At 48.1% G+C, this 27,735-nt stretch overlaps 1 protein-coding gene across 2 annotated transcripts in view; it reads left to right on the plus strand.

The window, feature by feature from the left end:
• Positions 1-3,433: 3,433 nt before the first annotated feature.
• LOC147724486 (uncharacterized) overlaps positions 3,434-27,735 on the plus strand; it is a 102,635-nt gene continuing 78,333 nt past the window's right edge. Inside the window, exon 1 of one of the 2 annotated variants that reach the window (XR_015309919.1) lies at positions 3,434-3,836. Coding sequence is in view for 1 of the 2 variants with exons in the window: in XM_086966040.1 (XP_086822166.1) it covers positions 3,746-3,836 (91 nt within the window). In the remaining variant the exon portion in view is untranslated. The remainder of the gene's footprint in view (positions 3,837-27,735) is intronic. The other variant, XM_086966040.1, reaches the window with a different exon arrangement.

Here is a 27,735-nt window from a genome sequence, read left to right on the forward strand (position 1 = left end):
TTTTGACTCGTTCGCATATGGACGAGTTTGGTATCTATGAATCGCAAATGACGAGTTTAGTGGGTGTACGCGTTTTCGCTACGCTGTCTTGAACCGTTCATCTTATTCGTGGGTTTCTCCATCTGAACCCACGGGTTCCATTTTAGATACGCCATCCATTTTGTCTCTTGACCTCAAGTAGCCAGCGAACGGACACTGTCCGCTTCGTGACCCTGGGACTCCCAAGCTCCTGGGAAGACACGTGTTCCTTTGAGGATGTCTTTATGACGAGGGGGATGATACTGTAAAGGCAGATGGTTTCGCTCGAGGCTCATCTTGCCGTGCCGGTCTATTGTTTCAGCCGTGCATGCATTAGGCACGAATCCTTTGATCCTGCAATCGTGCTTCCGATATTACCCCCTACACCCTTTTCCAATCTGTTGTCTCTTCCCTGCACCTGTTTCTGTCTCTTTTCCTAACTCGTTTACAGCTAGAATGGAATGTACTAAATGATGGGATAACGTACTTTTACAGTTGGGAACCGGCGATGCTACTGTAATTATGTTCCGGGCTCCTGAATACATGAAAGCAACCCTTTTTGAAGTTTACTGTGGGAACTGAGTTGTAACCTTTTGTTCGCCATGTTGTGCTATGACTAAAATATGTATAAAAGGAGCAATCCACTGTTGCAATTCGAAGCAGTCTCCTAGAACCTACACATGCTGTACTTCTTGCGACTTCTGTATTCCCTGCAGTAAATAAACGCTGATCTTTGACGCCGAAGGAAGTGTCCCGTGTCTCTGTAATTTGTACGCCGGAACAGGTAACCCACGAAGGTTTCAGGTGTTGTTCCCTGGCACCGCTGGGCCTTAGAATAGCCCAGTCCTTCACAGGGAGGTGTTACACCACCCCAGACAGGAGATAGTGGATTGTAGCAGGGAGGGTTGAATGAAACTAGACACTGCCTGGAGAGCACAAGGCTTCCCATGCATAGTCCAGTTCAAACCGGTGCTGGGACACTCCAGTCCCAGCTCTGGCATGAAACTGGACAAAGGGAAAGGGGTGTAACCACCCCCTTCCTGGGTCCCACCCATAGGAGGGACCTAGCAGGTAATCCAGCCCCTTGATTTGGAATAAAGGTAGGAGCTGTGCCCAGGAGCATTGGATTATCCTGAACGAAACTTTGATATGAAACTCTGGACCCTTCGACATCCCACTCGACGTGGAAGACTGAAGAATCTCCTTTGTGGTCAAGGAGTGACTACCCTGTGCAAACAGGCACCATCCAGCGCCCAACAGTTTGCTTTGTTGCAGTTCCTGCCAGAACTCGAGCAACAGAGATTGACAAGACCCAGCTTCCTTGACTTCTAACAGCTCGTTCCACAGTCCCAGCGAATCTGAGACCCATGGAGGCGACGTGAAGCGTGAAGCCGGCCATCTTGGAAAAACTACAAAGTGCTGACCGTGCAGCTTCTGAGGCACCCTCGAAGCTGTGCATTGGGGTTTGAGAAGCCCCTACCCCGAGCAGTTTGTGCACCGAAGATCTCCCCTCCACACTCACCGAGTGCTGCGAGGAGCCCTTTTGCATTTTCCTGCTTGACGCATTGGTCCGGTCACTTGCCCGTTGGCTAGTGGCCCCAGTACCGACGAACCTTTGAATTTACACTGCTAGTCTAGTTGCTCCAGACTGGCCCTCGCTCCCCTGAAAAGGAGCAACCTCTCTGACCTTGCTGGTCCCAGTAAGAAGCGATCTTTCAATCTTGCATGGGTTGACTTTGCCAAGGCTTGTTAACTCTGATCCGGATGCCGACACCGCCGACAGCGAGAACCTTTGTGGGACAGCTTGTGATCCACTCCTGGACATCCTCGATGCCCCAGAGTCAACGTGGCAGCGGAGACAAACTTCTCGACAACCACCTGATTGCGCCCAACATCACCTGGTTCCATCCTGGTCACTGGCTAGTGACCCAGACTCTGTCCCCTCTGCTTTCAGGTACTCTACATCTTCGATCCACCCTTGGATCCAACCGGACTCTTCTCTCCTGGCCGCCTGCAGCATTTTCATCTCCAGGCTCCATAGATCTCCACGACGAAACCCGACACACTTTGGCACCTATGCACCCGCTTCCTGTGGGTGAGGTAACGAACTAACACCGGTGCTTCTGTAGTGGTTTACACCTCTAGTGTCCTAGTTTAAAGTGTGGTAATTCTATTCCAGTCGGAAGACTTCCAAAACAGTAACTCGATAACTTTTACGCGCCTTTGACTTTGCATTGGTGCATGCTTGTGCTTTAGGCACTGCTCCCGTGTCCCGCGGGCCTCTCCCGACTTCATCACTGCTAGTCCCGAGTAGTCCCAGCGATTCACAACGCCCTAGGCCTTACCATTGTTTGAGAGGTGGTACTTATACCACTATTTTAGTATATGGTTTGAGTGGCCACCGGGCCTATCCAAAATTGTGTAACTTTTGAATGTTTAACTTTGCTTTTGTTTAAACGCTTGTGCCTCTGCACTCATAAAGAGTACAGAGGATTATTCTAGTAATAAACACATATATTTTTATAATATATAACTTGTGTGGTGTCCTTTCATTTGATATTACAAGATTGCATATGGTAAAACAGCTGGCTTCACATGCCCTCTTGAGTTAAGCCTAAGACTGCTTAGTCTATGCTACCATTAAGATAACTTGTCTTTAAGGTTGACTTAAAACCACCACCATAAGGGATTGTTTGGACTGATACAAGGTGCCCCCAGAATTGGAGACATCATACATCAGGCCAACTTCTCACAGACCTCCTCACCCTGTGTCTGCCCCCTCGACCTGTCTGGCCCCCTCGACCTGTCTGTCCCCCTCGCCCTGCCTGTCCCCCTCGCCCTGTGTCTGTCTCCCTCACCCTGTGTCTGCCCCCTCACCCTGTGTCTGCCCCCCTCGCCTTGTGTCTGCCCCCCTCACCCTGTGTCTGCCCCTCAACCTGTGTCTTGCCCCCTTACCCTCTGTCAGTGACTCTGCCTCATCGCCCTGTGTCTGCCCCCCCTCGCCCTGCGTCTGCCCCCTCACCCTGTGTCTGCCCCCTCACCCTGTGTCTGCCCCCCACACCCCTGTGTCTGCCCCTTACCCCTGTGTCTGCCCCTCTCACCATGTGTCTGCCCCTCACCCTGTGTCTGCCCCCTCACCCTGTGTCTCCCCCTCACCCTGTGTCTGTACTCACCCTGTGTCTGCCCCCTCACCCTGTGTCTGCCCCCCTCACCCCTGTGTCTGCCCCTCACCCTGTGTCTGTCCCCATCACCCTGTGTCTGTCCCCATCACCCTGTGTCTGCCCCCTCACCCTGTGTCTGCCCCCTCACCCTGTATCAGTCCTCACCCTGTGTCTGCCCCTTCACCCTGTGTCTGTGTTCCCTCACTCCTCGTCTGCGTGCCTCAGGCTGCCCCGCCTCCTTCCTGCGCCTGCGCAGTGCGCACTCCGTGACAGGCTCTGCTGGGGTCTGGAAAGTTTCGCCTCAGCCTGCCCCGAGCATGGGTTCATATGGCAACCGAGCTGTCAAGCAAACAAGGTCTCCAAGAGATAAAAGCAGCGCGGGACAGTGACGGTGTCACCATCAGCTGGCTCTCACCTCTGCGGGAGCGCCCCTGCCACGGCCGTCCTGTCCTGCTCACTGCCCTCCCGCCCCGCGCTCCCAGCAGCAGGCACCGCACCTGCCCCATCCTCTCTGCCCGGGCTCCTCTGGGCGGCGTCACCTGCTCCCTGCGCTGCAAGGAGGAGAGATGGGCTGCTCCACCAGCACGCAGACCGAGAGCCAGGGGGACAACAGACCCCGCGCAAAGCCCCCCGCCAGCAACGGGGCCAAGATGCACGGTGAGAGCTCACATCTTAAGTAACGTGGGACTCTGCAGTGAAAGGGGCTGTGTTTGTTAAGGTGTGAACGCGTGCACGTGCAGGGTCTCATCATGTTAGGTCTGCTGGTGTGCACCATGTGCTCCTGTGCAAAACGAGACTTGGTGTTGTCTATGTACAGGCCTTGTGCGGGTGTAAGGTGTGCTCTTCTGCATGGTGTGAGCTTATGCAGTGTCAGTGAACCTCTATTTGAAATGTCTTGTCACTAGCAGTTGGCTTGTTTGTAGGAGCTTTCTTCCTTCTGCCTGTTCAGGTGCGTGGCCAGGGGTTCTCCCTGTGCACGGCCACCTCCTCTGCGCCCACTTTATGCAGCGCAGAAGTCTGCACTTCTCTACTGTGATCTTATGCAGAGCCTGCTGTGTTCAACGTGCAAAAGCAGCTCCTTTTATTCTGGCGCATGATCTCGGCTCAGCCCCACCCCCCCGGCTCAAGAATGCCCCCCTGCGCAGAACAGGTTGGTTAATTTTCAACCGTGCGCAGCCCTGCTCCCTCGGATGTGAAGGGTTTGTTAGTCAGACCTGCCTGCAGGAAGAGAGGCCAAGGCATGGCCGAGTGGATTCCGATTTTTTCAGAGAACGAATCGTATCTCACCTGAATGAGTGCGGCAGGGGAGAGGTTTATGACACACCAGCAAGTCAGAAATCTATCCAAGTTATAGAAAGAAACCTAGGACTCTTACTAGTCCAGCTTTCAGAAAGGTTATTTGTAAATCAAGCCAGAACGCAAACGTGTGAGCCTTCACCCCCTGCCTGGTCTCCCACAGCCACTTTCACTACTGTGGGGTCCTGCTCGCCTAGTGACTTACATGGCTTTGGTGTGTGCCTCTGACTTTCAGCAAATTCACACAATCTTCCATTGTATGGACGCAGATCTGCGCACACTGTATTTCCATCCATGAGCTTCACCTCTGTTGTTCATGATTTGACACAACCAATTTCCTTGCATAGTCGAGGTACTTTTATTCCTGTCCTAGATTTGAAATATACCGGGATAAGGGGCCCGATTGACAAGCCTTTTGCTTTAAATTGATGCCCCCTGCTGCAGACTAATGTTTGACTTGCTCGTATGTTTTCAAGTGCAAGGCGCGTGTGGAATCACAAAACTCTTCATTCACACCCAACCCTGGAGTAAGGCACAAGTGATGCTTTGTGATTCTGGCCTGGATACTCAGGTGCCATTCACACCTGAGACAGGAGTAAGACACATCTAGTCCTAGAAAATGTTTTGCAGCTGGGGCTCTAGTTGTTGATTGAAATGCGTGCCACCGCTGTTGTTGAGCAGCAAACATCTGGGACAACAGGCAGCACTAGGGTGCCAGGGAGGGCCTGATGGGTTGGACATGCTCACTGGTTTGGCTCAGTCTTTTTGGTGGTATACTGTCCACTTCCCCGATTGATGGCTACCCTAACAAGGGTTTTCCTAAATCTGTAGGGGCTGGGCGTTGTGTTCGCGTGTACTTCCGTCCAACCCTTTCGTCTGAGGGTATGTAAGATGGTGGTCCAAAGGGTTTAGACCCAGACAAAGGTGGTCGTCATCTTTTGTCAGTTATTTGCACATTCCTCCAGGTGACCTGGTCCAGCTGTGTTTTATCCTAAAAAGGCCTTCTACTCAGAGCCCTACTGGCCTTTTATTCCACCGGGCGTTTCCATGGTGGGCTGGAGACTGCAGTCCTTGGAACTGGTTTTGGAAGCCCACTGAGGCGTCTGGAGACCCTGTCATTTCCCCCAGCTCCCCCTGGTTAATTGCAGCAGGCACTGGGAGGCACCAAGAGAGAGAGGAAGGGAGGTAGAAGGTAGAGATACTGCAATCAGAGAGGGAAGGAGGGAGAGAAGATTGATGGAAAGAGAGAGGAGAGGAGAGGAGAGGAAGAGAGCTGGGCTGGTTTGAACATTTTTGTCAGGGCGGCTTTTGGTCCCCGAGCTGGCCCTCCTTTTAGATAGCCGAATACCAGAAATACGCAAAGTTCTTCCTTTGTAAAGGGAAAGGTGGAGTCTTCCTAGCTCACCGTCTGATTGCAGACACCTGTGTGCAGTGCGCGCGGTGCAGGTGCGCAGGGCAGTCTGCGCAACCGCAGCTGGTCTATAGGGCAATCCGGCTTGGAATGCTCTTCACGCTTCTTGTGAGCTCACCGTCTGATTGCGGACACCCGTGTGCAGTGCTCGCGGTGCAGGTGCGCAGGCAGGGCCGGCCATTAGCATGGGAGAGCTGGGCCCAGGCCCTGGGCGCCAATATTCTGTGGGGCGCGAGGCGCTGTGCATTAAGGTTATGCCAACAACAGTGCCCCATCGTCTTGGTCCTGCCTTGTCTGCGCCTGTTGGTTTCTGCGTGCTTAGCCTGCAGTTTAAACTGATGTCAGTCCTTCCTTATTCCACTGCGGGCGATGTTTTCAACACCCCCTTTAGCCCCCTCCTTGCCCTCCCTTTACTCTCTGGTCCCTACTGGCACACATCAACAACGCCGTCATCTTCGTGAGGCAGCTATCGGTGATCTGTGCGCGCTGGGGGAGGTCCGAGGATGTTTGTGTTCAGGGGTCAGTCCCTGCAAACCCAGGTACTGGCCAGTGAACCCCACCCCTCCCCCCCCCCTCCCCCCCCCCCCCCCCCCCCCCCCCCCCGCTGCCCACACCCCTCCCGCGCCGCTGTCTCATTGAATTCACTTCCATCAGCTAGGGCTAGTTCTCTCCACCCACGCCCAGGGCTCTATCTTAGTAAAGGCGGAGCTCGCGTGTGTAAAACCCACTGTCACAGCAGGTTAATAACCTGCTGTGAATATTGTTCAGTAGCACACCGCTTTAATAAGAAAGGCCCTAATTGCACATACATAGGGAATATATGGAATATCTGTGCATGGCTTGCAGTGTAATGAAGATTGGTGTCACTGCTTCCACAGAAATATACACTGGACCAAATACAACGTTTAAACGCTTTACACCCTGTCTTCCTCTCCTTAAATACTGTTCATTTTAAGTGCTCACTGGCTGCCAATCACCTCTGAAATTAACTTCCGAATCCTCTACATCAACCACACCCAACACGGTCTGCAGTAACTTTTAGAACAAATATTACATATGCACACCCTTGAGATCGTGCAACCATTGCAGCCTTCTACACATTCCCAGAAACAAGGGCCAACATTTGGAGGATGTACCTGTCATTATTGACATGTGGTGGGTGACAGGGAGTTTGCAAGCTCATTTGAGTATACACGGAATAAAGTACCTCATCTGTACTCAGGCAGGTCACTTCAAGTCAGCAAAGAGGCCAATGGATATATGTCAACCCCAGGCCGAGGTGACTTTGAATATACGCCTTAGATGCATGTGGGGGTATTTTATTCCTTGTAATACATGATCCTTCAGTTAGGGTCGGTCTGTAGATAAAACACGTAGTAAAATAAGATTGCCAAAGCACTACAAGTATTTGCATTAGTTTGAAAATGAGTGGTATACAACATTACAAAATAAAGTCCAGCATTTTCCAGCAAAATCCTATAGTAAAATCGTCTCCCTGAAGTTTAGAGCCGATAGTTTGATGTGTTTTATAATGAAACCATGGATGTCTTTTTGTTCCTGTGAGGTGCACCCTCCCTGTGTAAGAGGCTCAAAGAAGAAGCCGTGCCACTTAGATGTACTGTGGAAACGGAGACAGTGGCGAGAGGTAATGACTTCGGGAGCAGGCGAGGGACAGCTGGCTCCTGTCCTCGCGCTGCCTATAGCCCAGCATCCCTCGCAGGCACCATTCCTTATGCTGCCATCTCCCTCTCCCCTGGCTGGATCATGTAACTCTAGCCACAGTTTACCCGCGCGCCTGGAGAAAGTGAAAGTAAAGGAGAGCTCAGCAGGAGAGCGCGGCCGCCGCCAGCCTGGCATCTCACTTTCAGCTTGGAGTCAACGAGGCGAGAGGCCTTGACGTGCTGGGGGCCTGTAGCGGCATCCTGACGTCACGAGTTGCCTGTAATAAACAGTTACATGCATCTAGTGAGGATTTTTCGATTTACAGATTATAATAAAAGTGTTTATATCTGAATCGGATCAAACGCGACTAAAAACGCTGCCACGCGTGTAGCCACTCGGCGGAAGACCTGTTAGTAATGGTCCTGGAGTTGAACGTCACTGCTGTTTTTGTTTTAGACGGGAGTCCTTGACCTGTAGGTATTCGACTAAGTACTTGCAGGACTATTCTATGTGTTTGGAAATAAAGCTTTTCAAACACATAAAGCTTATGTGTGTTTTTACTGTTGGTTTTTTACATTTTGGACATTTGGGACATTTACTGCTCTCACTGTCTGCTTTCTAGCTCACAGACAGAGCGGCCGCGCATTTTTCCTCGAGTATGCGCCCGTTTCCCGCTAAATATCTCTGGTTTCAAAAAGAATTACCGGGGCTACCAGAAAGACAGCGGTACATTCATTGCACTCACCCAACAGGGGCGTACTGCGGGTCCGGTACTTGTACAGGCCCGAAGTGGCCATAGCGAGCACCGGGCAATCCCCCGGTGCGCCGCAACGGTGGGGGCCGGTTTTGAGCCCCTGGGGGCCGATTTTGTTACAGGTCCCTTTTTGCAGCATAGCTGCAAAATCGGCCCTGCAACAAAATCGTCCGAAAACCGGCCCTAGCAAAGCGCTCGGCGGCACCTCCAAACCCCCCGAGTGGGGAGGGGGGCCGGCCGAGCACTTGCCAGGGCTGGTTTTGGGTCCCAGTCCGGCCCTGTACCTGTACTTTACATTCCGGGACAATAACTCTGCAAATTAGAAATATGATACATATTCATTAACACAGCCCGGTGAGATTGAACAAACAATGAATAATTGACTCCCAGACGGGCATAAAATATTTAGTCGCTGCTGCAACTTTTATCGAAGCACGGAGTACAACAACTGTCCAAAATCGTATCGTTGCCGCACGTGAGAGTCGCGGGGCATGCTGGGCTGTTTGATGGCTAATAATGCTCTTAGAATAAAAGGACACAGCGAGGCCGTGCCTGCGGGCCTCCGGGTCACAGAGTAATAAACAGGTGGTTTTAGAAGGGGTCACCCCTTTAGCATGTGTTCCTTTCCTTCCAGGCTACCGTACTCGGTACTTTCAATTATTTATCTGAGAAGGACTTCGAGAAGGCCCCACTCTCACCCCGAGTTCCACGACACCCTGACCCTTCGCCATGTTTACTTTTACATTTCAAGTTAGCACGTAGCTGGAAGTATTTCATTAGCAGCTTTCGGACTTCTAAATGGCACTATTTGGTGTGAGATCTCTCTCTTTTTGTTTCATTTAGTTTATTTCACGAAAAAATCGTTTTTTTATTTGTTCACTCCCCATTGAGGAATCAGAACGCTTTCATTGTGTATCCACCTATTGTTACGAAAACTCTGCATATGTCGACAAATGATTATCAGTTGCAACAACTAGCAGGTATATCATTGTCATGTCTCGTAATCAGTCACCTACCCTTATTACACTCAGCTGTACAGAATTAATAAGCTATAGAAGGGCCCGACCGGGTTCACTCTGGTAGTCTTCAGTGCGTTAATACAACTTCGTGTATTAACCTACTGAGCTCTCTTTCCTGCATACTGTCTTCATCGGTGGGGCACTGTCTGTTAGTGCTACCCTGCGCCATAACTTATTGGAACCCGGGTCGTGCCTGGTTGGTCCTTGGCACGCACTTGGCCCTGGCAGAACGCGGCACTGCTGACGGACGCCAGTGTTATGTCTGCATGTAGTAATCACCAATACACGCAGGTATGACTGTTCATTGTCCTGGCCGAACCAGGACTCTTTTATTGACCAAACAAATCCCACCCCCAATTAACCAATTAGCCCAACACCCTTTATAAACAGCAGCTGTGACGGCACGATCCCTTTTGCCGCCATGACCACATCACATTCCTCCCCAATTTACAATCAAAGCAAAATTAAATTATTAACTTACATAAGTGACATAAACTCTTAAACGTGTGGAACGAGCAGGACAACTCCTCAATTGATAGCGACCCGTGCCCCTCGGTTGGTGTTCAGGGCCTAACAGCAGGTCACGAGTGGGGGACACAGGGGTTATATCATTTTGTCCAAATCCCACATCCACCCCTACCAGGACCAAAGGAGGAAGATATGTTGGAACAACATCCACCAGTACGGGGACTGGAGGAGGGAGACACGCTGGTATAACATCCCCAAAATCTGATGACACTGAACCCGCATCTGAAGGCAAAATGTGACTCCTGTCCTGAACGTCATTACCACTTTCATAAAACTTTTTAAAGAAAGAAACATTTCTTGATATGGTTACCCCACCCCTCACTACCGTAATCTTAGTGCCATGAACAGATCTCACAACCCAAGGCTCAGGCTCAAATGGCAAACTAAACTTCCCTTTCCGATGTCTATTTCTCATCATTACTGCATCACCAACAGCAAATGTCCGGGCCTTAGCCCCTCGGCTCAGTGCCACTTTGTCGTTCTTCACCTGCCGGTTTCTTAGCTCTCCTGCCACGACAGCATAACTGGCCGGATGAGACTCCAACACTGGCACGAAATCACCCATAGGATGATTCATACACGAGGACATGGGACGGACTTTAGTAGTGGAATGGGGGGTCAGCCGGTACTCCTTCAGAAACAGAAAGATAGCACAATCCAAGTCCTGACGATCTGTAACAGCAATCCTAAGGGTTTTATTCAGGGTCCGCATAAACCGTTCTACCTCCCCATTGGCTTGAGGCCATAAAGGAGTCACCTTACGATAGAAAACACCCCTTGACTGTAAATAAGAGGAAAACTCATGACTGGAAAAGGGGGGTCCATTGTCAGTACGTAATTCAGAAATTAAACCATGGGTTGCCATAATTTTATCGAACAAAAGAATTGTACGACTTGCTGTGGTAGTGTCCATAATCTCCACTTCGGGATACTTGGAAAAGTCATCGATCACCACCAACATGTGACGACCATCAGGTAAACATCCGAAGTCAGCACTAGCCCTCTGCCAAGGAAACGAAGGAACCTCTTCAGTGATGATAGGAGCGGGAGCATCTCACCCCCCAGCAGCCTGACATAGTGCACAACCCAAAACAGTGTTCTCCACCAGAGAGTCCAAACCAGGAAACCATAACTTGGATCTCAAACGAGACTTCGTCTTCACCACCCCTTGATGGACCACATGAGCCAGATCCACCACCCGCTGTTGCAAACTTGCTGGAATCACCAACCTCGACCCCCTCAGCAAACATCCCTCCGGGGAACAGGTCAATTCACTCCGAACCTGAAACAACGCTGCTAAAGTAGATCGGGCATCATCAGTACGGCACTTGGCGGCACTCAGAACTCCGTTCCACTTTCCAGTCCCAATAGCAGCCAGGCATAACTGAAGACACCCGTCATGAACCGTGGCGTCCACAACTTCCTCCAGAGAAATTGGGAGAGGCCGAGACCGCTCAACCACCATCCGTACATATTCCTCGGTCTCCTCAGCATCATTTACCTCCAGAACAGAGGCAGGTCGAAAATGCCAGGACAAATAATCAGCTGGATTCAATGCCCCAGGACGGAAAACCACTGTCAAACAATAATCCTGCAGCTGCAGAATCCACTTCTCAATCCGCGGTGGTGGTTTTGAAGAAGAACCCATAAATAGAGGAATGAGTGGCTTATGGTCCGTGTACACTACAAAAGGCTGACCATATCAGTACAGATGGAAATGACGACATCCCCAATGCACTGCAATGGCCTCCTTTTCTATGTGAGAGTATCGCTGTTCAGTAGCAGTCAAAGCACGACTGGCAGATGCTACAGGAGCCAATTCACCATTTGTTTGACGCTGGGACAACACTGCCCCCAGTCCACCGGGACTTGCATCCACAGCAAGTTCAGAGTCCAATGCCTGATTGAAGTATGCCAAGATGTTATGTCTGCATGTAGTAATCACCAATACACGCAGGTATGACTGTTCATTGTCCTGGCCGAACCAGGACTCTTTTATTGACCAAACAAATCCCACCCCCAATTAACCAATTAGCCCAACACCCTTTATAAACAGCAGCTGTGACGGCACAATCCCTTTTGCCACCATTCTCATTCAGGTAAGCGCCATGACCACATCACATTCCTCCCCAATTTACAATCAAAGCAAAATTAAATTATTAACTTACATAAGTGACATAAACTCTTAAACGTGTGGAACGAGCAGGACAACTCCTCAATTGATAGCGACCCGTGCCCCTCGGTTGGTGTTCAGGGCCTAACAGCAGGTCACGAGTGGGGGACACAGGGGTTATATCATTTTGTCCAAATCCCACATCCACCCCTACCAGGACCAAAGGAGGAAGATATGTTGGAACAACATCCACCAGTACGGGGACTGGAGGAGGGAGACACGCTGGTATAACATCCCCAAAATCTGATGACACTGAACCCGCATCTGAAGGCAAAATGTGACTCCTGTCCTGAACGTCATTACCACTTTCATAAAACTTTTTAAAGAAAGAAACATTTCTTGATATGGTTACCCCACCCCTCACTACCGTAATCTTAGTGCCATGAACAGATCTCACAACCCAAGGCTCAGGCTCAAATGGCAAACTAAACTTCCCTTTCCGATGTCTATTTCTCATCATTACTGCATCACCAACAGCAAATGTCCGGGCCTTAGCCCCTCGGCTCAGTGCCACTTTGTCGTTCTTCACCTGCCGGTTTCTTAGCTCTCCTGCCACGACAGCATAACTGGCCGGATGAGACTCCAACACTGGCACGAAATCACCCATAGGATGATTCATACACGAGGACATGGGACGGACTTTAGTAGTGGAATGGGGGGTCAGCCGGTACTCCTTCAGAAACAGAAAGATAGCACAATCCAAGTCCTGACGATCTGTAACAGCAATCCTAAGGGTTTTATTCAGGGTCCGCATAAACCGTTCTACCTCCCCATTGGCTTGAGGCCATAAAGGAGTCACCTTACGATAGAAAACACCCCTTGACTGTAAATAAGAGGAAAACTCATGACTGGAAAAGGGGGGTCCATTGTCAGTACGTAATTCAGAAATTAAACCATGGGTTGCCATAATTTTATCGAACAAAAGAATTGTACGACTTGCTGTGGTAGTGTCCATAATCTCCACTTCGGGATACTTGGAAAAGTCATCGATCACCACCAACATGTGACGACCATCAGGTAAACATCCGAAGTCAGCACTAGCCCTCTGCCAAGGAAACGAAGGAACCTCTTCAGTGATGATAGGAGCGGGAGCATCTCCCCCCCCAGCAGCCTGACATAGTGCACAACCCAAAACAGTGTTCTCCACCAGAGAGTCCAAACCAGGAAACCATAACTTGGATCTCAAACGAGACTTCGTCTTCACCACCCCTTGATGGACCACATGAGCCAGATCCACCACCCGCTGTTGCAAACTTGCTGGAATCACCAACCTCGACCCCCTCAGCAAACATCCCTCCGGGGAACAGGTCAATTCACTCCGAACCTGAAACAACGCTGCTAAAGTAGATCGGGCATCATCAGTACGGCACTTGGCGGCACTCAGAACTCCGTTCCACTTTCCAGTCCCAATAGCAGCCAGGCATAACTGAAGACACCCGTCATGAACCGTGGCGTCCACAACTTCCTCCAGAGAAATTGGGAGAGGCCGAGACCGCTCAACCACCATCCGTACATATTCCTCGGTCTCCTCAGCATCATTTACCTCCAGAACAGAGGCAGGTCGAAAATGCCAGGACAAATAATCAGCTGGATTCAATGCCCCAGGACGGAAAACCACTGTCAAACAATAATCCTGCAGCTGCAGAATCCACTTCTCAATCCGCGGTGGTGGTTTTGAAGAAGAACCCATAAATAGAGGAATGAGTGGCTTATGGTCCGTGTACACTACAAAAGGCTGACCATATCAGTACAGATGGAAATGACGACATCCCCAATGCACTGCAATGGCCTCCTTTTCTATGTGAGAGTATCGCTGTTCAGTAGCAGTCAAAGCACGACTGGCAGATGCTACAGGAGCCAATTCACCATTTGTTTGACGCTGGGACAGCACTGCCCCCAGTCCACCGGGACTTGCATCCACAGCAAGTTCAGAGTCCAATGCCGGATTGAAGTATGCCAAGATGTTATGTCTGCAAGTAGTAATCACCAATACACGCAGGTATGACTGTTCATTGTCCTGGCCGAACCAGGACTCTTTTATTGACCAAACAAATCCCACCCCCAATTAACCAATTAGCCCAACACCCTTTATAAACAGCAGCTGTGACGGCACGATCCCTTTTGCCACCATTCTCATTCAGGTAAGCGCCATGACCACATCACAGCCAGGAAGGCCGGTCTTGTCACGTGGGGCCTGGTGCGTGTTGTCATGGCAGCAGGACGTCTCCGAATTTACGCACAGAGTCCACCGTCCCAGCCATGGTGCCCCGTCTCCAAGGATCCTTGCGTATTTGGAAACAGCTACAAGAACTTGTCATGTCTACACACCTGTCTCAATTCACCTGTTAGTGGTACTCACTCTGCTTGTTACCAGGCAACGCCTTAGGGGAGCACAGCAAGAGGCAGCACTCTCTCATGCACAATGCCTACTCCATCACAGGATCCGGCATGCCAGAGACCCAGTTCTACCCTCACAAAGGACCATTAGCGCTAGGATACTTATGCAAATGCCAGAATCCAACCATTGAGCATATAAGCTGACTGTAACCATGACATCTTATCTACAGTTGCACACCACCACTGGACGAACCACTTAATATAATCACTCAAGAATAGACTCACTTTTAACAAAATTTGATTTTATACAGCATCACCTCCAAGTTTATGTTTTAAAGTGCAAACGTTTTTATTAAAATTTTATTTAAACCTAAAAACTAAATACTTTTTACTATGGCATTGTCCCTTTGGGAAACTGCAGCTTTGAATTTATTTATTTAATTGTTTGTTAACCCAATATGACTTTTAACATTTGCTTTTATGGTCGTTGACCGACATAAAGTATTTACTAAGACTCCTGGCTGTCCAGTGGGAAAAAAAAGGCGATGGTGGATTGCTTGCAAAAGTCTTGGCAACTGGCAGTCATTTCACTCTTTTTTACCCACTGTGTCACTCCAGATGGGGATCAACTGCATGCAAATCAGTCTTCGTCCTGCTCCAATAGATACAGTGCAGCCCCAGAAAACCCTACCTGAACCATAACACAAGCAACCCCAGACCGGTTTCAGCCTTGTTGGAATTCACTCCTGAGGAGCAGCTTTTTTGAAAATTCTACCCACACCAGAGTAGAGCTGGTTTCCTGAGAAAGATTGTTTTTATATAAACAAGCATTTGGCAAAGTTAGTAGGTCTTGCCTATAGGCAAGCTATTGGCTATGTCAGTCAGGTGGGGATGACTAAAGGAAGGGCGGGTGGGGTTGGTGACCGTGAGGGTTTGTGGGAGTGGAGAGCAGGACGGTAAAAGATTAAGTGCACTGGCTGCATCAATGCACTTTGTTTCCTTTTGTTTGTTGGGGGGTGAAGAAAAAGACAGGGGTTGGAGGGTAGGAGAAACAACAGTGACAGGGCAGGTGGGGGGAGAAGAAATAGTTATTGGGGCGTGTTGGTGGAAAAGAAACAGGGACAGCGGCAGATGGAGGGAGGGGAACCAGGACAGTAGGAGCAAGATGAAACAGGGAGGGAGCGGGTGGGGGAAAATAAATGGATAGGGGCGGGGGTTGGGAGGGAGGGGAAAAAAGAAACATGGACGGGGCGGGTGGGAGGGAAAAGAAGCCACATGGACAGGTGGTTGGGAGGGAAAAGAATCAACATGGGGGGCAGATGCGAGGGGAAAGAAGCTACAGGGAAAAGAAGAGCATGCAGTGTTGTTTGAGAAGTCGATATGGGAGACGGCCTGAAAACACAAGCACTTGCATGACTCATGTGGCCAGGCTGGACCTGGGACCACTTGATGCAGTGTGCACTTCCCTTTGAATGACAAATCAAATAACACCGGAAATACATTATTTCAGCCTTGTTCGGCCTAATCAGCAAAGCGTACCTTCAGATTTGTATTCTTGGGATTGCGGAAACAAGTTGGCAAATGTTGCTCAGCTACTTTACATACATCTTACTGTGGAAGCAAGACTGCTAAAGATGTGCTACCTACTTAGCAGTGTGGGAATAGGCTTGCCCATGATGCACTGGTGTTTTCAATTTTTGACAATGTGAAAACAAGCTCTCTAATGTGGCTGCAGCCATGTTAAACCTGCTCTGGTTTTTTACATACTTGTCAATGCATAGCCGTTTTAAGACAATCTGCAAAGTGGGCAATTCCCTAGGACCCTCACCTTCCTAGGGACCCCCATGTCAATTATTAGGAAGCTTATAGGTAGAAGGGGTGTGCAGTTCCTCAATGTAAGAGAGGTGAGAAAGGTTAGAGTTCCAGGAAAAGAAATGTGCTCCAAAAGGAGCACGGCCCCTCACACACCTGGGTTGGTGTCAGACTTCATTATTGGGCGAGCTCCTCGTTGGGACAGCGCTGCAATTCCCGACTGGCACCCACTGGGGGCTCTTTGCCAGAGATCTTTTTCCTAGCCATCTGATTAATTGGGAGGGGGGTGGGCTCAAGTGATCTGTGTAGTGTGGTAATAAAGAGTAGGTAACATTGTAATTGCATTTATATGATGCTTACTACCCCCTGACGAGGCATCTAAGCTCTTTTTCAGCGAATAGCACGCTACTCTGGAACCAAAAAAGGATTAGTGATGAATTAGTATAGGGAAAGATAAAATTATTTTTGAGCGGTGGAGATGTTAGTCTGTTATTTGGATTGAAAAAGATAGTGAAGGGATAGAAGAGGGAAGGGTTTGCATTTATGTAGCGCTTGCTACCTCTGATGAGGTGTTGAAGCGCTTCTCGGCTGGTAGCATACTGCTCTGGAACCCAAACAGGATTTGTCAACTCTCCCTTCTTATTGATCCTTCGGCTTGTTGAGGAAATCTCCTCCTACGTCTTGTGAAGCAGGCTCAGGAAGCCACCATGTCAAACGGAGATGTACGTTTTGAACCTCCCTTGTCATTATGGGCATTTACATCTAGTGAACCGCTGATGTGCCATTGTCATTTGGTGGCTGTTCACTCTGAGGCGCAAGTGTAGGCTATACCTTTGTAACCTATAACTTGCTTTTGTATTGCCACAGTACTCTGTACTAACCATACTCACACTGAGGAGAGGGGCAATGGTTACCAAGCTGCAAACTATGTAAATGCTTCTTTTGCGGGTTACATTACACATGTATATAAAGACCACACGTCTTTGATATTTGAGTATTTCTGAGCATGTCGTACGTTTACCTTGGTGCCCCAGTCATTATACTGGTGGTTGTCCCACATGACTGTAAGGGGGCTCACATTATGTACTCCTAAAATGCTGTCAAAGTAACTAAAAACTATTCAACGTGTAGTGCATGTAATCCTTGCAGTCTGTTGAATGTCTTTACTTACTACAGGTTAGATGTAAATGAACGTTAAATAGATCCAAAATGCAGAAATTAAAATACCCTCAATCCATGTCTTGTGTTACTATTACCGTCTCATATCATGAGAATTGGGGCAGGGCCATTTTTTTATTCCTGGTTTGTAATCTCACATAATGCCCAATTATTGGGTTATCCATAGTTTGCGTAATTTGCATTGTTTTTTTACACTCACCATACAACTTTGGGGCTGATTACGATGTCGTGAGGAAAGCCTCTGACTGACAGTTGGATTCCCCTAGACCACGGCCGAACCCATCTGCCTGACTCGGTCGGAATCCAATCCGCCCTACCAATTACTATGTTCGCTGTCGAAAGGGAAACCGTTCAGTCATTCCGAATCGGTTCCGACTGGCTTTTGGAAAATCCATGTTGGTCGGAGTAGAATCGCACAGCTCTACGGACAGCGTTTCCGACCGAGTGATTACAACATCAGATTCCACCAGCCTTTCCAACTCAGACTGTACAACATGAAAAGGCTGTCGGAAACTGACTCTGGGGGCCCCTAGTAGGCCCCCGTTCATAGCGAGGCCTCTGGTTATGGGCCGTTGGGGTACCCAATAGACCTCCCTGTAAAACCATGCACTGTGTGGCTGGCACCAGGGGTTACCCATGACAGGATGCAAGGTTTTCCGTAAACACCCCTTTTCCCCATATGAGTCAGTGTTATCGGTTGGAACATAGGCTCCCATAGAAGTCAATTGGAGTCCGACCCAACGGTGTTCGTAAACAACATAATTGGTGGTGCTTAACCACCGGTTGGAACCGATTCCGAGAAGGAGCCGGGCGGAAAATTTGCACACAACATCGTAATCGTCCCTTTGTGCAAGAGTTGGCTCAGGCAGAAAATGTCCAGTAGAACGATCTGCTGCAGCTATAAACACTGCAGATGCAATGACGTCACTTGAGATACAGAAATATGACGGACAAGCCATTTTGTGCACTAGTGCTCTCCTCACGCACATTTAACTCACGACTGACTGGAGCGTGACATTTTTTTTCTCGTGATGAAAAGTATTTCAAACATCCAGTTTTTCACTCAGACACCCTCTCTCATAAAACTTATTTTTTCGCAGAAAATAAACGTGGCTTTTACCATCACTAATGAGAATATGAGACTAGAAGTGGTTGAAGGGACAAAGTACCCATTGAAGGGGCACTGGTAGGTCCTACCTGACACCATACAATCTATATTTAAAAACAAACCTGCCAATGCACATTTTGTGCTATTTTGAAAACGTTTTAGGTTGTACAGCGTACCTTCTTACCGTGCAATGGTTGCAACACTGCTTAAAATAGGGTTTATTCTGATGTTAATGTCCTGGCATAGGGATTTTGATTGGTTATTAACTGGCAGAATAAGATTAGTGATATACTGATTCTTACAGTCTTTTGGTACATACCATCTACAAGAGTCTACTGGTGCATACCATCTACTGTGGTCTACTGATAAATACCATCCACTGTGGTCTACTGGTACATCCCATCTACTGTGGTCTGGCGGATTTAACAGTGAAGTCCCCTTGATCCCCGTTCACCTTTGGGCTGTTGTTCCTCTTTGACATTGTCTTATATTTGTCTGTTGGCTCGGCGCAGGTTGGGAGCCACCTGCAGATGAGGGAATTAGACCCCTAAATGGTGATCAGAACCCCCTGGTTGCAGGGGGGTTTGGAGACCCTTGATGTCCTCGCTCTTTGAGTAAATTGTTTTGCCAGGATCTTTCAGGAACGCAAACTTGGTGTAGATTTTTGGTTGGTATATTGAAGTGTTTTTCCAAAGTCGTTCTGTCAATGATTATGAGTTCTTCTATTTTGCTGCATGTTGGATCCATCCTTTTCAAACTGTATTTTTTGGCTTCTTTATTGTTGCTGTGCACTCTAAATGCTGCTCTCATTGCTGCTGTCATTTAGGTGATTATTGGTGTCTTTGAGGATGGTTGAAGTTCTTGTGCTGTGTTTGAAGCTGTCTGTCTTTTTGTTTTTTTAGCCCCTGTGGGAGGCCCTCTCACTTTTCCCAATCTCATGCTGGTGGTGTCTTATTATGTTGTTTGGCTGCTTTGCTTTTTGTTTAAATCTGGTGCCTTCCTTGTGCGCCTTGATGCATATATTGCTGCATCCGGTATTCAATGTCGTGCTGGGTTAGGAGCAGAAACAGGAGCAGCAGCTATGTGGAGGAGCTCTATGAGGAAGGAGCGGGGCAGTTTTTTTTCATTTGTTTCACTTTAGGGACCCGGGTTTGGAACCCTCTCCTAAGAACTCCTGTTCTGTCGTGGCTAGGGACAACTGCCAATTATCAAATCAAATCAAATATTTCTTTATTCGGCACTTAAAAAGATACCATAAAAGTACATAAAACAGTTAAAAATGCATTAAAAAGAAAAAAAAAATAGTTCATTCAATACATTTCATTTCATTTAATCCAAAGTCTCAATTTGCAGGGCATCATATTCAGCTCATCTCTCTTGAGTTCCTTAGCCTCACTGCCATCTTAATAAAACTCATAATACAGCAAAGGGTATATGCATCATTAGCCTTCTGTAAAAACATTAATGCTACCTTAGCATGTTTGAACTTGGCTTGTTTCAGTAATCCCACCAGGAACTTTCGCCTAGGTAATGAATAAAAAGGGCACAGCAAAACAAAATGAAGGGTATCCAGCGGAGACCTATTGTGGCAGCCGCAGGTACCCTTCTGCTCGACTGTTACGGTAAAACCAGGGGGATCAGCCAACAAGTGATGCAACAGGTTTAATCTAAAACGAGTCATATAAAATCTGTCCTGTGCATTATGGATCAGTGAGAGATAGGGTTCCCTTCCACTCTCTATTTTCAATAATCTATAAGCCACGACTGTGGATTTACACTCTTCAGTAGCCGCCCTCCTTGCAATTGTCCATTCCCCAAACAATTTCTTGACCGTCGTTTTATACTGGGTTGTAAGGGCTTCAGGTTTCGTGAAGAGGTTCTTGCAGCCAATGAATGGCCTCTAAGGTACACTTTACATAATTTAGCCAGGGGATAGAGCTCCATTTGTCTCGTTTCAAACAGTCTGTGATAATTTGTCTACTGAGGTCTGCCTCGGGGTTATGCCAGATTTTCACCCAGGCCAAAAGAGGTCTGATCTTAATCTGGTCTTCAATGTAGGGTTCTCCCAGTTCCTCGTGTAGAATGTAGGCAGATGTACTGGATGGGACTTTCAATATACTTCTGAAGAATTTGTTTTCCTCTGCCTGGACCGGGTATATGTTCACAAAACCCCAAACTTCCGCCCCGTAAGCTGCCTTAGCACAACATATCGATCTGTACAAATTCATCACTTGCTCGGGAGACCATCTCCCCAGCCTTCTCCCATACCCCATTATAGCACCAGATGAGGCCACCAATTTTGCACAATGTTTGTCCACTAAAGATCTAAACTTTAGAAGCCCATCAAATAGTACACCTAAATAGGGAAAGGACTGCACCAGACTAATTTTGTGGGTTCCTATCTTATAAGAAAATTTCTTGTCTGGTCTGGCTCCCGCAAGCATAACATATGATTTGTCCAGATTTGCCGTCAAATCAAGCGAGGCCATAAAACTCACAAATCCATCAACGAGCCTCTGTAACCCCCGCGGTGTACGGGCTAATAACACCGCGTCGTCCGCGTAAAGCAGGACAGGAACTGGGCGGGTGCCTATTTGCGGGGAATCCACTCCAAGTTTGCATAAATCCCTATCTAAATTATTAATATAAAGTGAAAACAAAAAAGGAGCTAAAATGCTGCCCTGCCGCACTCCACTAGTACATGGAAATGGTGAGGTCTTGCTTCCGTCTTGGTTAAAACGGACGGACGCTGTTGTATTCCAGTACAAGGCCTTTAGGATGTTAACTAAATCCTGGTCCACCCCAAAACCTTTCATCAGGGCCCATAGCTTCTCTCTGTTCACATGATCGAATGCCGCAGAGAGGTCCATGAATCCCAGGTAGACTGCTTCCTTGCTGGCTATGGTGTACTTAGCGACCAACAAGTAAAGATTCAGGCATTGGTCCGTGGTCGACCTCCCCTCCCTGAACCCATATTGCGTGTCCGTTATTACCCGGTGGGTATCTGCCCATTCTGTCAGGCGATTTAAAACCACCCTACCCAGGACCTTCGCCGTGACATCAATCAAAGATATCGGGCGATAGCAATTGGGGTCATCTCGGTTTCCTTTTTTGAAAATTGGAACTATGGTTGCCGAGGACCAAGAACGCGGCAGACCCGCCTCCACTGCCGCGTTCAAGACCCTCGTGAGGATGGGCGCCCACAGCTCTATTTTACTGAGGTATAGGTCAGGAGGAATTCCATCCAGGCCAGGCGCCTTATTTTTAGTTAGCCCCAGGATTGCACCTTCTACTTCAGCCAGGGTAATCTCTGGCCGTGCAGTCAGTTCTAACCTCTGCCCTTCATCATTGTTTATTTCTCCCATGTGATTGTATACATTTCTAAAATGGGAGTGCCACTGCTCTGGCAAAATAGTGTTTAAAATTTGTGGGGCATTTGAGTCCTGGAAACATGGTTTATTTATAATTTTCCAGAACTCAGACAGGTCTCTTCTTTCCGCCGCCTCCCTTAGGTCCGCCCAAGCTTGTATTTGAAGACTAGTTTTGCGGGCTTTTAGTGCCTTCTTGTAGGTCAGCCTGCATTGAGCTATGTAAATACTATCTCTAGGGGTTATTTTTAGGCTAGATTTAAGATCTTTGTGTGCCTTTGAGCATTCTTTATCGAACCATCTAGGTTCGGGGGTCATTGATATCCTAGTCCTAGTGGTCCTTAGTAGTCCGTCAATGAGGTGCGCCATCTTTTCAAATGCAGTTACTACAGCGACCCCCTCAATATTGGGGTCGAGGCATGTATTTAATGGGTCTGCCCCTGAGATTATTACATTTTTATAAAAATTATCCCCATCTATTTTAGACCATCTAAGTCTTCTCCCTTGGTCTGATATCTTCTCTGTCACTCCTGCCCCACATGATATGTATTTAATAGTTGCGCCTTTTAATTCTAGCACCAGGGGGTTATGATCACTAAATATGCTACTTTCTATGTCCACCCTACTAACCCAGCTTTTGAGTATAGGTGACACCATAATGTAGTCAATGTACGACCAACATCCTCTGCCCTTAAAAGTAGGGTTGAGCTCCTCACCACTGCCCATTTCTATCAGGTCCATTGTATGGACCAAATTGTGGCCTTTCAGCACCTTATCTAGCTCCACCCCTTCCATAGAATGCGAGAAGTGTGGCCCTTTCTCCACTGTACACCGTGACCAATCCTTATTCAATGGCCTAAGGTTTGCGCAAAGATGACAGTTAAAATCCCCTACCAGGACTACAGATGGAGCTGCTGCCGATTTTGCTGTTGGCACCATCGTCAGCTGGGCGTTTAGGCATGAATCCAGTTTGTTTATTGTGTTTCCTTTCCCATTTGCCCCCACCGCATTGTACCAATTAACCAGGATGATGTTTAGCCCTTTTGAGCGAAAGCCCACTGCCATCATGTTCTGTGATGCCCAGTTGAGGTTGGACCAGACCCCTTGTATAAGAAGGTCTACATATATGATCAGCTCTCCCATGGGCTGACCTATGTGCAGGGACTGAAAAACACTTAAACCCTTCCAGGGAGAAGTGGTTACAATCAATCATCCAGGTCTCCTGCAAGCATATTACATGAAACCCGGCGATGTATTGCCTCCATTCCTGATCTTCATATTTGTCCGCAAGTCCTGCTATGTTCCAGGATAGTATTTTCAGTCCATCCCGCCCAACTGTTCTTCTTGTCCTGTCCCTGGGGGGATGAGTGAGTATGTTTCCTTCCAGTATAGTAATTTCATTAGGGTCAGCTGCCTTATTTATATTTATTAATTGGGTGCCTAAATCAATACTATCTAGTCCTGTTGACTCGATCTCCCTTACAGTACATGGTTGGGTACTCTCTGCCATATTTACCCCCTTACTTTCCCCTCTCTGCGCTAACTCATTTTGAAATGTTTTAATCAAAGGTGTCTTAATCTGTCCTTGATTCTTGTCCCTAGCTTGTATATGTCTAGGGTTTGTATCTATCCCCAGTCAGTCTACTCCTTCTAGGGTGGACAGAGGATCGAATCTATTCTGGAGATAAATCCTGCCCTGATTCCTCATGCCCCACTGCCAAGTATTGGCCCTGCTGAGGGGGCTAGGAAGAGTGGCTTTGTGAAGCTGCTGCTTTTTACGTCTTGCCTATGCAGCGCGCAAGCGCTGCTTTGAAGTGACCTCTTGGAATCATGCCGTACTTTTTTGGAAACTTGTGCATGAACTGCACTGTTTCCAATGAGCACTCGTGCATGTCCGGCATTTACTTTGTGGGAGCGAGCAGTGGCGCCATCTGTTTGTAATTATTGCACTCGCCGCTGCTCGCTCCCGCAAGGTAAACGCTGTACATGGACTGAGCCTTGAAGCCGCACCCCTGTTCCCAACCATGGCTTTTTTTGCCCACTCCACTCAAACCCCCTTGAGTGGTGCCCTTAGCGTCTACAGGTATCTAGACCCCTCCACTCCCTTTGTTACTGTGGCCACAGTGCCCTCCTTATCCACGTGTCAAAGCAAATTTCTGTGAGTATCTCCGTGTGTGACAACAAGCTCAACTTGGCCCGAGGCCCCCGTAGTATACAACGCTTTGGTGGCCGAGGGACCTGGTTTGTGCTATACAAAAATGAGATTAACAGCCTTGCTCTCTTTTTTCCAAGATTTGCATAATTTATGATAATAATATTCTCCCATAGCTTCACTGTTGTGATAAACTGTCTCATTTATTCAGCTTTATTAATCTGCTCTTAAGAAAACAACAAGCTGTAAAACCTTCTGCCATGAAGCGGCTGTAGAACACTTCAGCAGTGAGCTCTGCCCTCCGTGTACATCCGACCCACAACGTCAGGCAGAGGCCCCGCCCACAGGCGCCTCTAGGTGCTCAGCTGGGATGTACTAGGAAGCCGAATTCGAGGGGACTATAACTGACGTCAGAAACAATGGCCCGGCGATAAGGTACCAGATCCTGGGAGCTTTCTAGAGGCGCCCCCAGCTCTGTCTCTCAACATTAAGATTACTGAGGCTGGGAGGTGAGACAGTGCACCAGCGCCAACTTCTCACCCCAAAACTACCAGTACATGAAGCAGTGCACCCTCACGTCGCTTTTACAGCATTCTTCAAATCACGCCATTTACCTAATAGGTCTACAACGACGTGAAACACTGTTCCAAAAAAGACACTTTGGATTAGCGTTTTTAGGGGGTTGTGGGGTGAACTGAGTGTTTTTAACCCCTTTTCTCAATTATGTGCTGGGAAAGCTTAAGGTAGGCCACCTCTCCTCTTTCTCACACCATTACTTTAAGTCTCACTAACTAACACTTTTCTTTGAATTCCATGCACAACTACACCGTTCTCTACAGAAACACACAAAGACATGCACACTACTTCACCCGCTCCACCTACCCAGACTCACCCCTCACTTCCACAAAACCGCCCTAACACCCAGCCCGAGCAAGTAGCCTACAGTTTCCCCCTAGTGTCCTACATTCTGCTTGGAGGCACAGGCCTGTTTTAGTGGAACGCGGGTGTACCGGGCAACGCCTGCCAAAACACATGGTGCAAAACTGCACAGATGATACAGTGATGTTGCACACTGCAACTCCATGGAAAACACCTGTGAATGGGCAGGAAGCACCAGAGGACAGGGTAGAAACAGGCAGTAAACTATTTGTAGTCCCACTCAGTTCTGCCTCATTCCCCCATTGGCTGAGGCTTTCCTGCTGATGCAATGACAGGAGGCCACAGGAGAACTGAGACCTTGTCATTTCTCAGGATACATTACTTAGCTACCAGGATTAGTGCCCAAACTTCTACAAGTTAGCCCCAAGCATGGAAGAATTAGAAAGCAAGAAACAGAAATAAGAGTGTGTGTGTCTTAAGTAACCCCAGGTTTTTAGGTCTCGCCTACAGAGCGCAAGCACTGTGCTGTGAGACCTAATGTTTACAAATCAGTGGGCTTACAACCAACCCACAGCCTACCATTAGTTGTTTTGGTTGTTACTCATTTGACATCTTTACATTGATTAGCTCCTGTGGACTTCCCTTCCTTTCTAGTATTAGCTCCTCCCTGGACCACCTGTGTTCTTACTCAACTGCTCTATCTCGTCCTTTTGCAGCACACTATTTTTACTATTTTTATAAGACTTTGGGTATTATTCCTAGACGTGCAATGTGCTTTCCCACTTTTAACATTGGTATACGGCTCCTTTTTAAATGGAGCCTGGGCAGCGCATTTGCTGCTCTGCGAGGCATGCTGTATTCAGGTAGGGACTTGAAGCTCCACCAACTGTACGGCCATATTTTTTCATTGGATTGTGTCATTGTCCAATGTAAACTATGGATGTTCATTGGTCAAAAGGCTTAGTAGCCTCGCCTTAGTACAGTCTTGTCTCATTTTGTAACCTCCCATGGAGACACCCCAGTGTGTTGTTACCCGGTAGGCTTTAATTACAGCCTCTGAGAACTATTTTTTCAAATAGCTTTGTCCTGCCTGCTTAAGACATGCTCTCTGCCTATGATTTTTAAAACAAGTAATGGCATAGCCAATATGTCTCATCTTTGGGACCTCATACGTGTTTAGTTATCCAGCACAATATGTTTGGTGCAACAACTTCAACTGTTGCATGGCTAAACACTTATAAGGTCCCAAAGGCGAGACCTATTGGCTATGCCAATGCTTGTTTTTTCTTTCTGCTTAGCAATGTGGCAGTGTTGCTGTGCAACTAAATTATATTTTGCTTCTTCTTAGTCCAGGCAGATGTTTTGTAGATGCTACGTTGCTCGGGTCCTTATGATCTTCTTGTGTGGCTCCCTTGTGATTTGCTTTTTGCCTTACTCACTTTCTGGATTCCTGGGTTTCCGCCTTTCTTGGGTTTGTTTATCTGGTTTAGCTAGTTTTGTCTTTTTGCCTTGGCGTTTCTCCCTCTCTTGGGTTTGTTTATCTGGTTTAGCTAGTTTTGCCCTAAGTCCCTCCATTTGCCCTCTCTCTCTGAGGCTGAGAGAGACTGAAGGGAGGAGTGCAAGGGGGGGTGGCGTCTGTGGGCAACTGTCTGGGGTTGTTGTGGCAGTCAGGCTATTAGGCCAAGATTAAGGCTGTCCCTATCCCCAGTCGCGCGCGCAGAAGGAGCAAGCTGCACCAGCCTACTGCTGACCAACTTCGCTCCACCCGATGACCTCTGCGGCTCTAGGCCTTACCTGCTGTGCTGGGGTTGCTGAAAAAGCTTGTTTCACTGCCCCCTCGCAGAGATGGCAGAGACTGCAGGGACGGGAACAGGGGCGCTGGCAGGTGAAAAGCAGGTGACGAGGTGGTAGGAGCGATGAGCCAGCAACGGTAGAGGTGGAGGGCCTTTTTTTAGGTGTCAGATGTCTGGCGTGCTTCAGCTCGGTTCGGCTCTGCTCCCCCTGCTGCCTGTTGACTTGCTGCTAAGAGTGCCGGGAGTGCAAGGTTTCTGTTTTCCGGGGGTTGGCCAATCCACAGGGACAAAGCAGAGCCCATTAATCTACTAGAGTCTACTGGTACATACCATCTACTGTGGTCTACCGGTACATACCATCTACTATAGTCTACAGGTACATGCCATCTACTGTGGTCTACTAGTACATACAGTCTACTATTGTCTATGGTACATGCCATCTCTGGTACATACCATCTACTTTGATCTTCTGCTAAATACCATCTGCTGCGGTTTATGGATGCATGTGGGCTACTGGTATATGCCATCTACTGTGGTCTGCTGATACATACCATCTACTGTGGTCTAAGGGTACATACCATCTGCTGTGATCTACTGGCACATACCATCTGCTGTGGTGTACGGGTACATACCCTCTTCTGTGGTGTGCTGGTACATACTATCTAACGTGCTCTACTGGCACATACCATCTACTGTGGTCTACTCGTACATACTGTCTACTGTGGTCTACTGATATACAGCATCTTCTATGGTCTAATGGTACATACTATCTACTTAGTTTACTGGTCTATAGGTTCTACTGTGGTCTACTGATACATGAGGGATTCGTGGTCAATCTTAGACCAGAGTGGGAGCACTGGAGATCTAAACTCTTTACAGCACTTGACGGCCAGAGGATCATTGAAATGATTTGAAGGTTTTAATTAAGTTACAATCTACTATGGTCCACTAGTACCATTCGACCCCTGCACCCCGAAGTAGTTATATGCTTAAAATCCAATCGCTTTTCTAAACAGTATTTGTAAACGAATTTTCAATTAAACTACTCTGTAAAGCACCACTGATCTTCTCAACTCCACATATGT

This window comes from Lissotriton vulgaris, chromosome 4_1 (assembly GCF_964263255.1).
Source record: "Lissotriton vulgaris chromosome 4_1, aLisVul1.2, whole genome shotgun sequence".
Lineage (NCBI taxonomy): Eukaryota > Metazoa > Chordata > Amphibia > Caudata > Salamandridae > Lissotriton > Lissotriton vulgaris.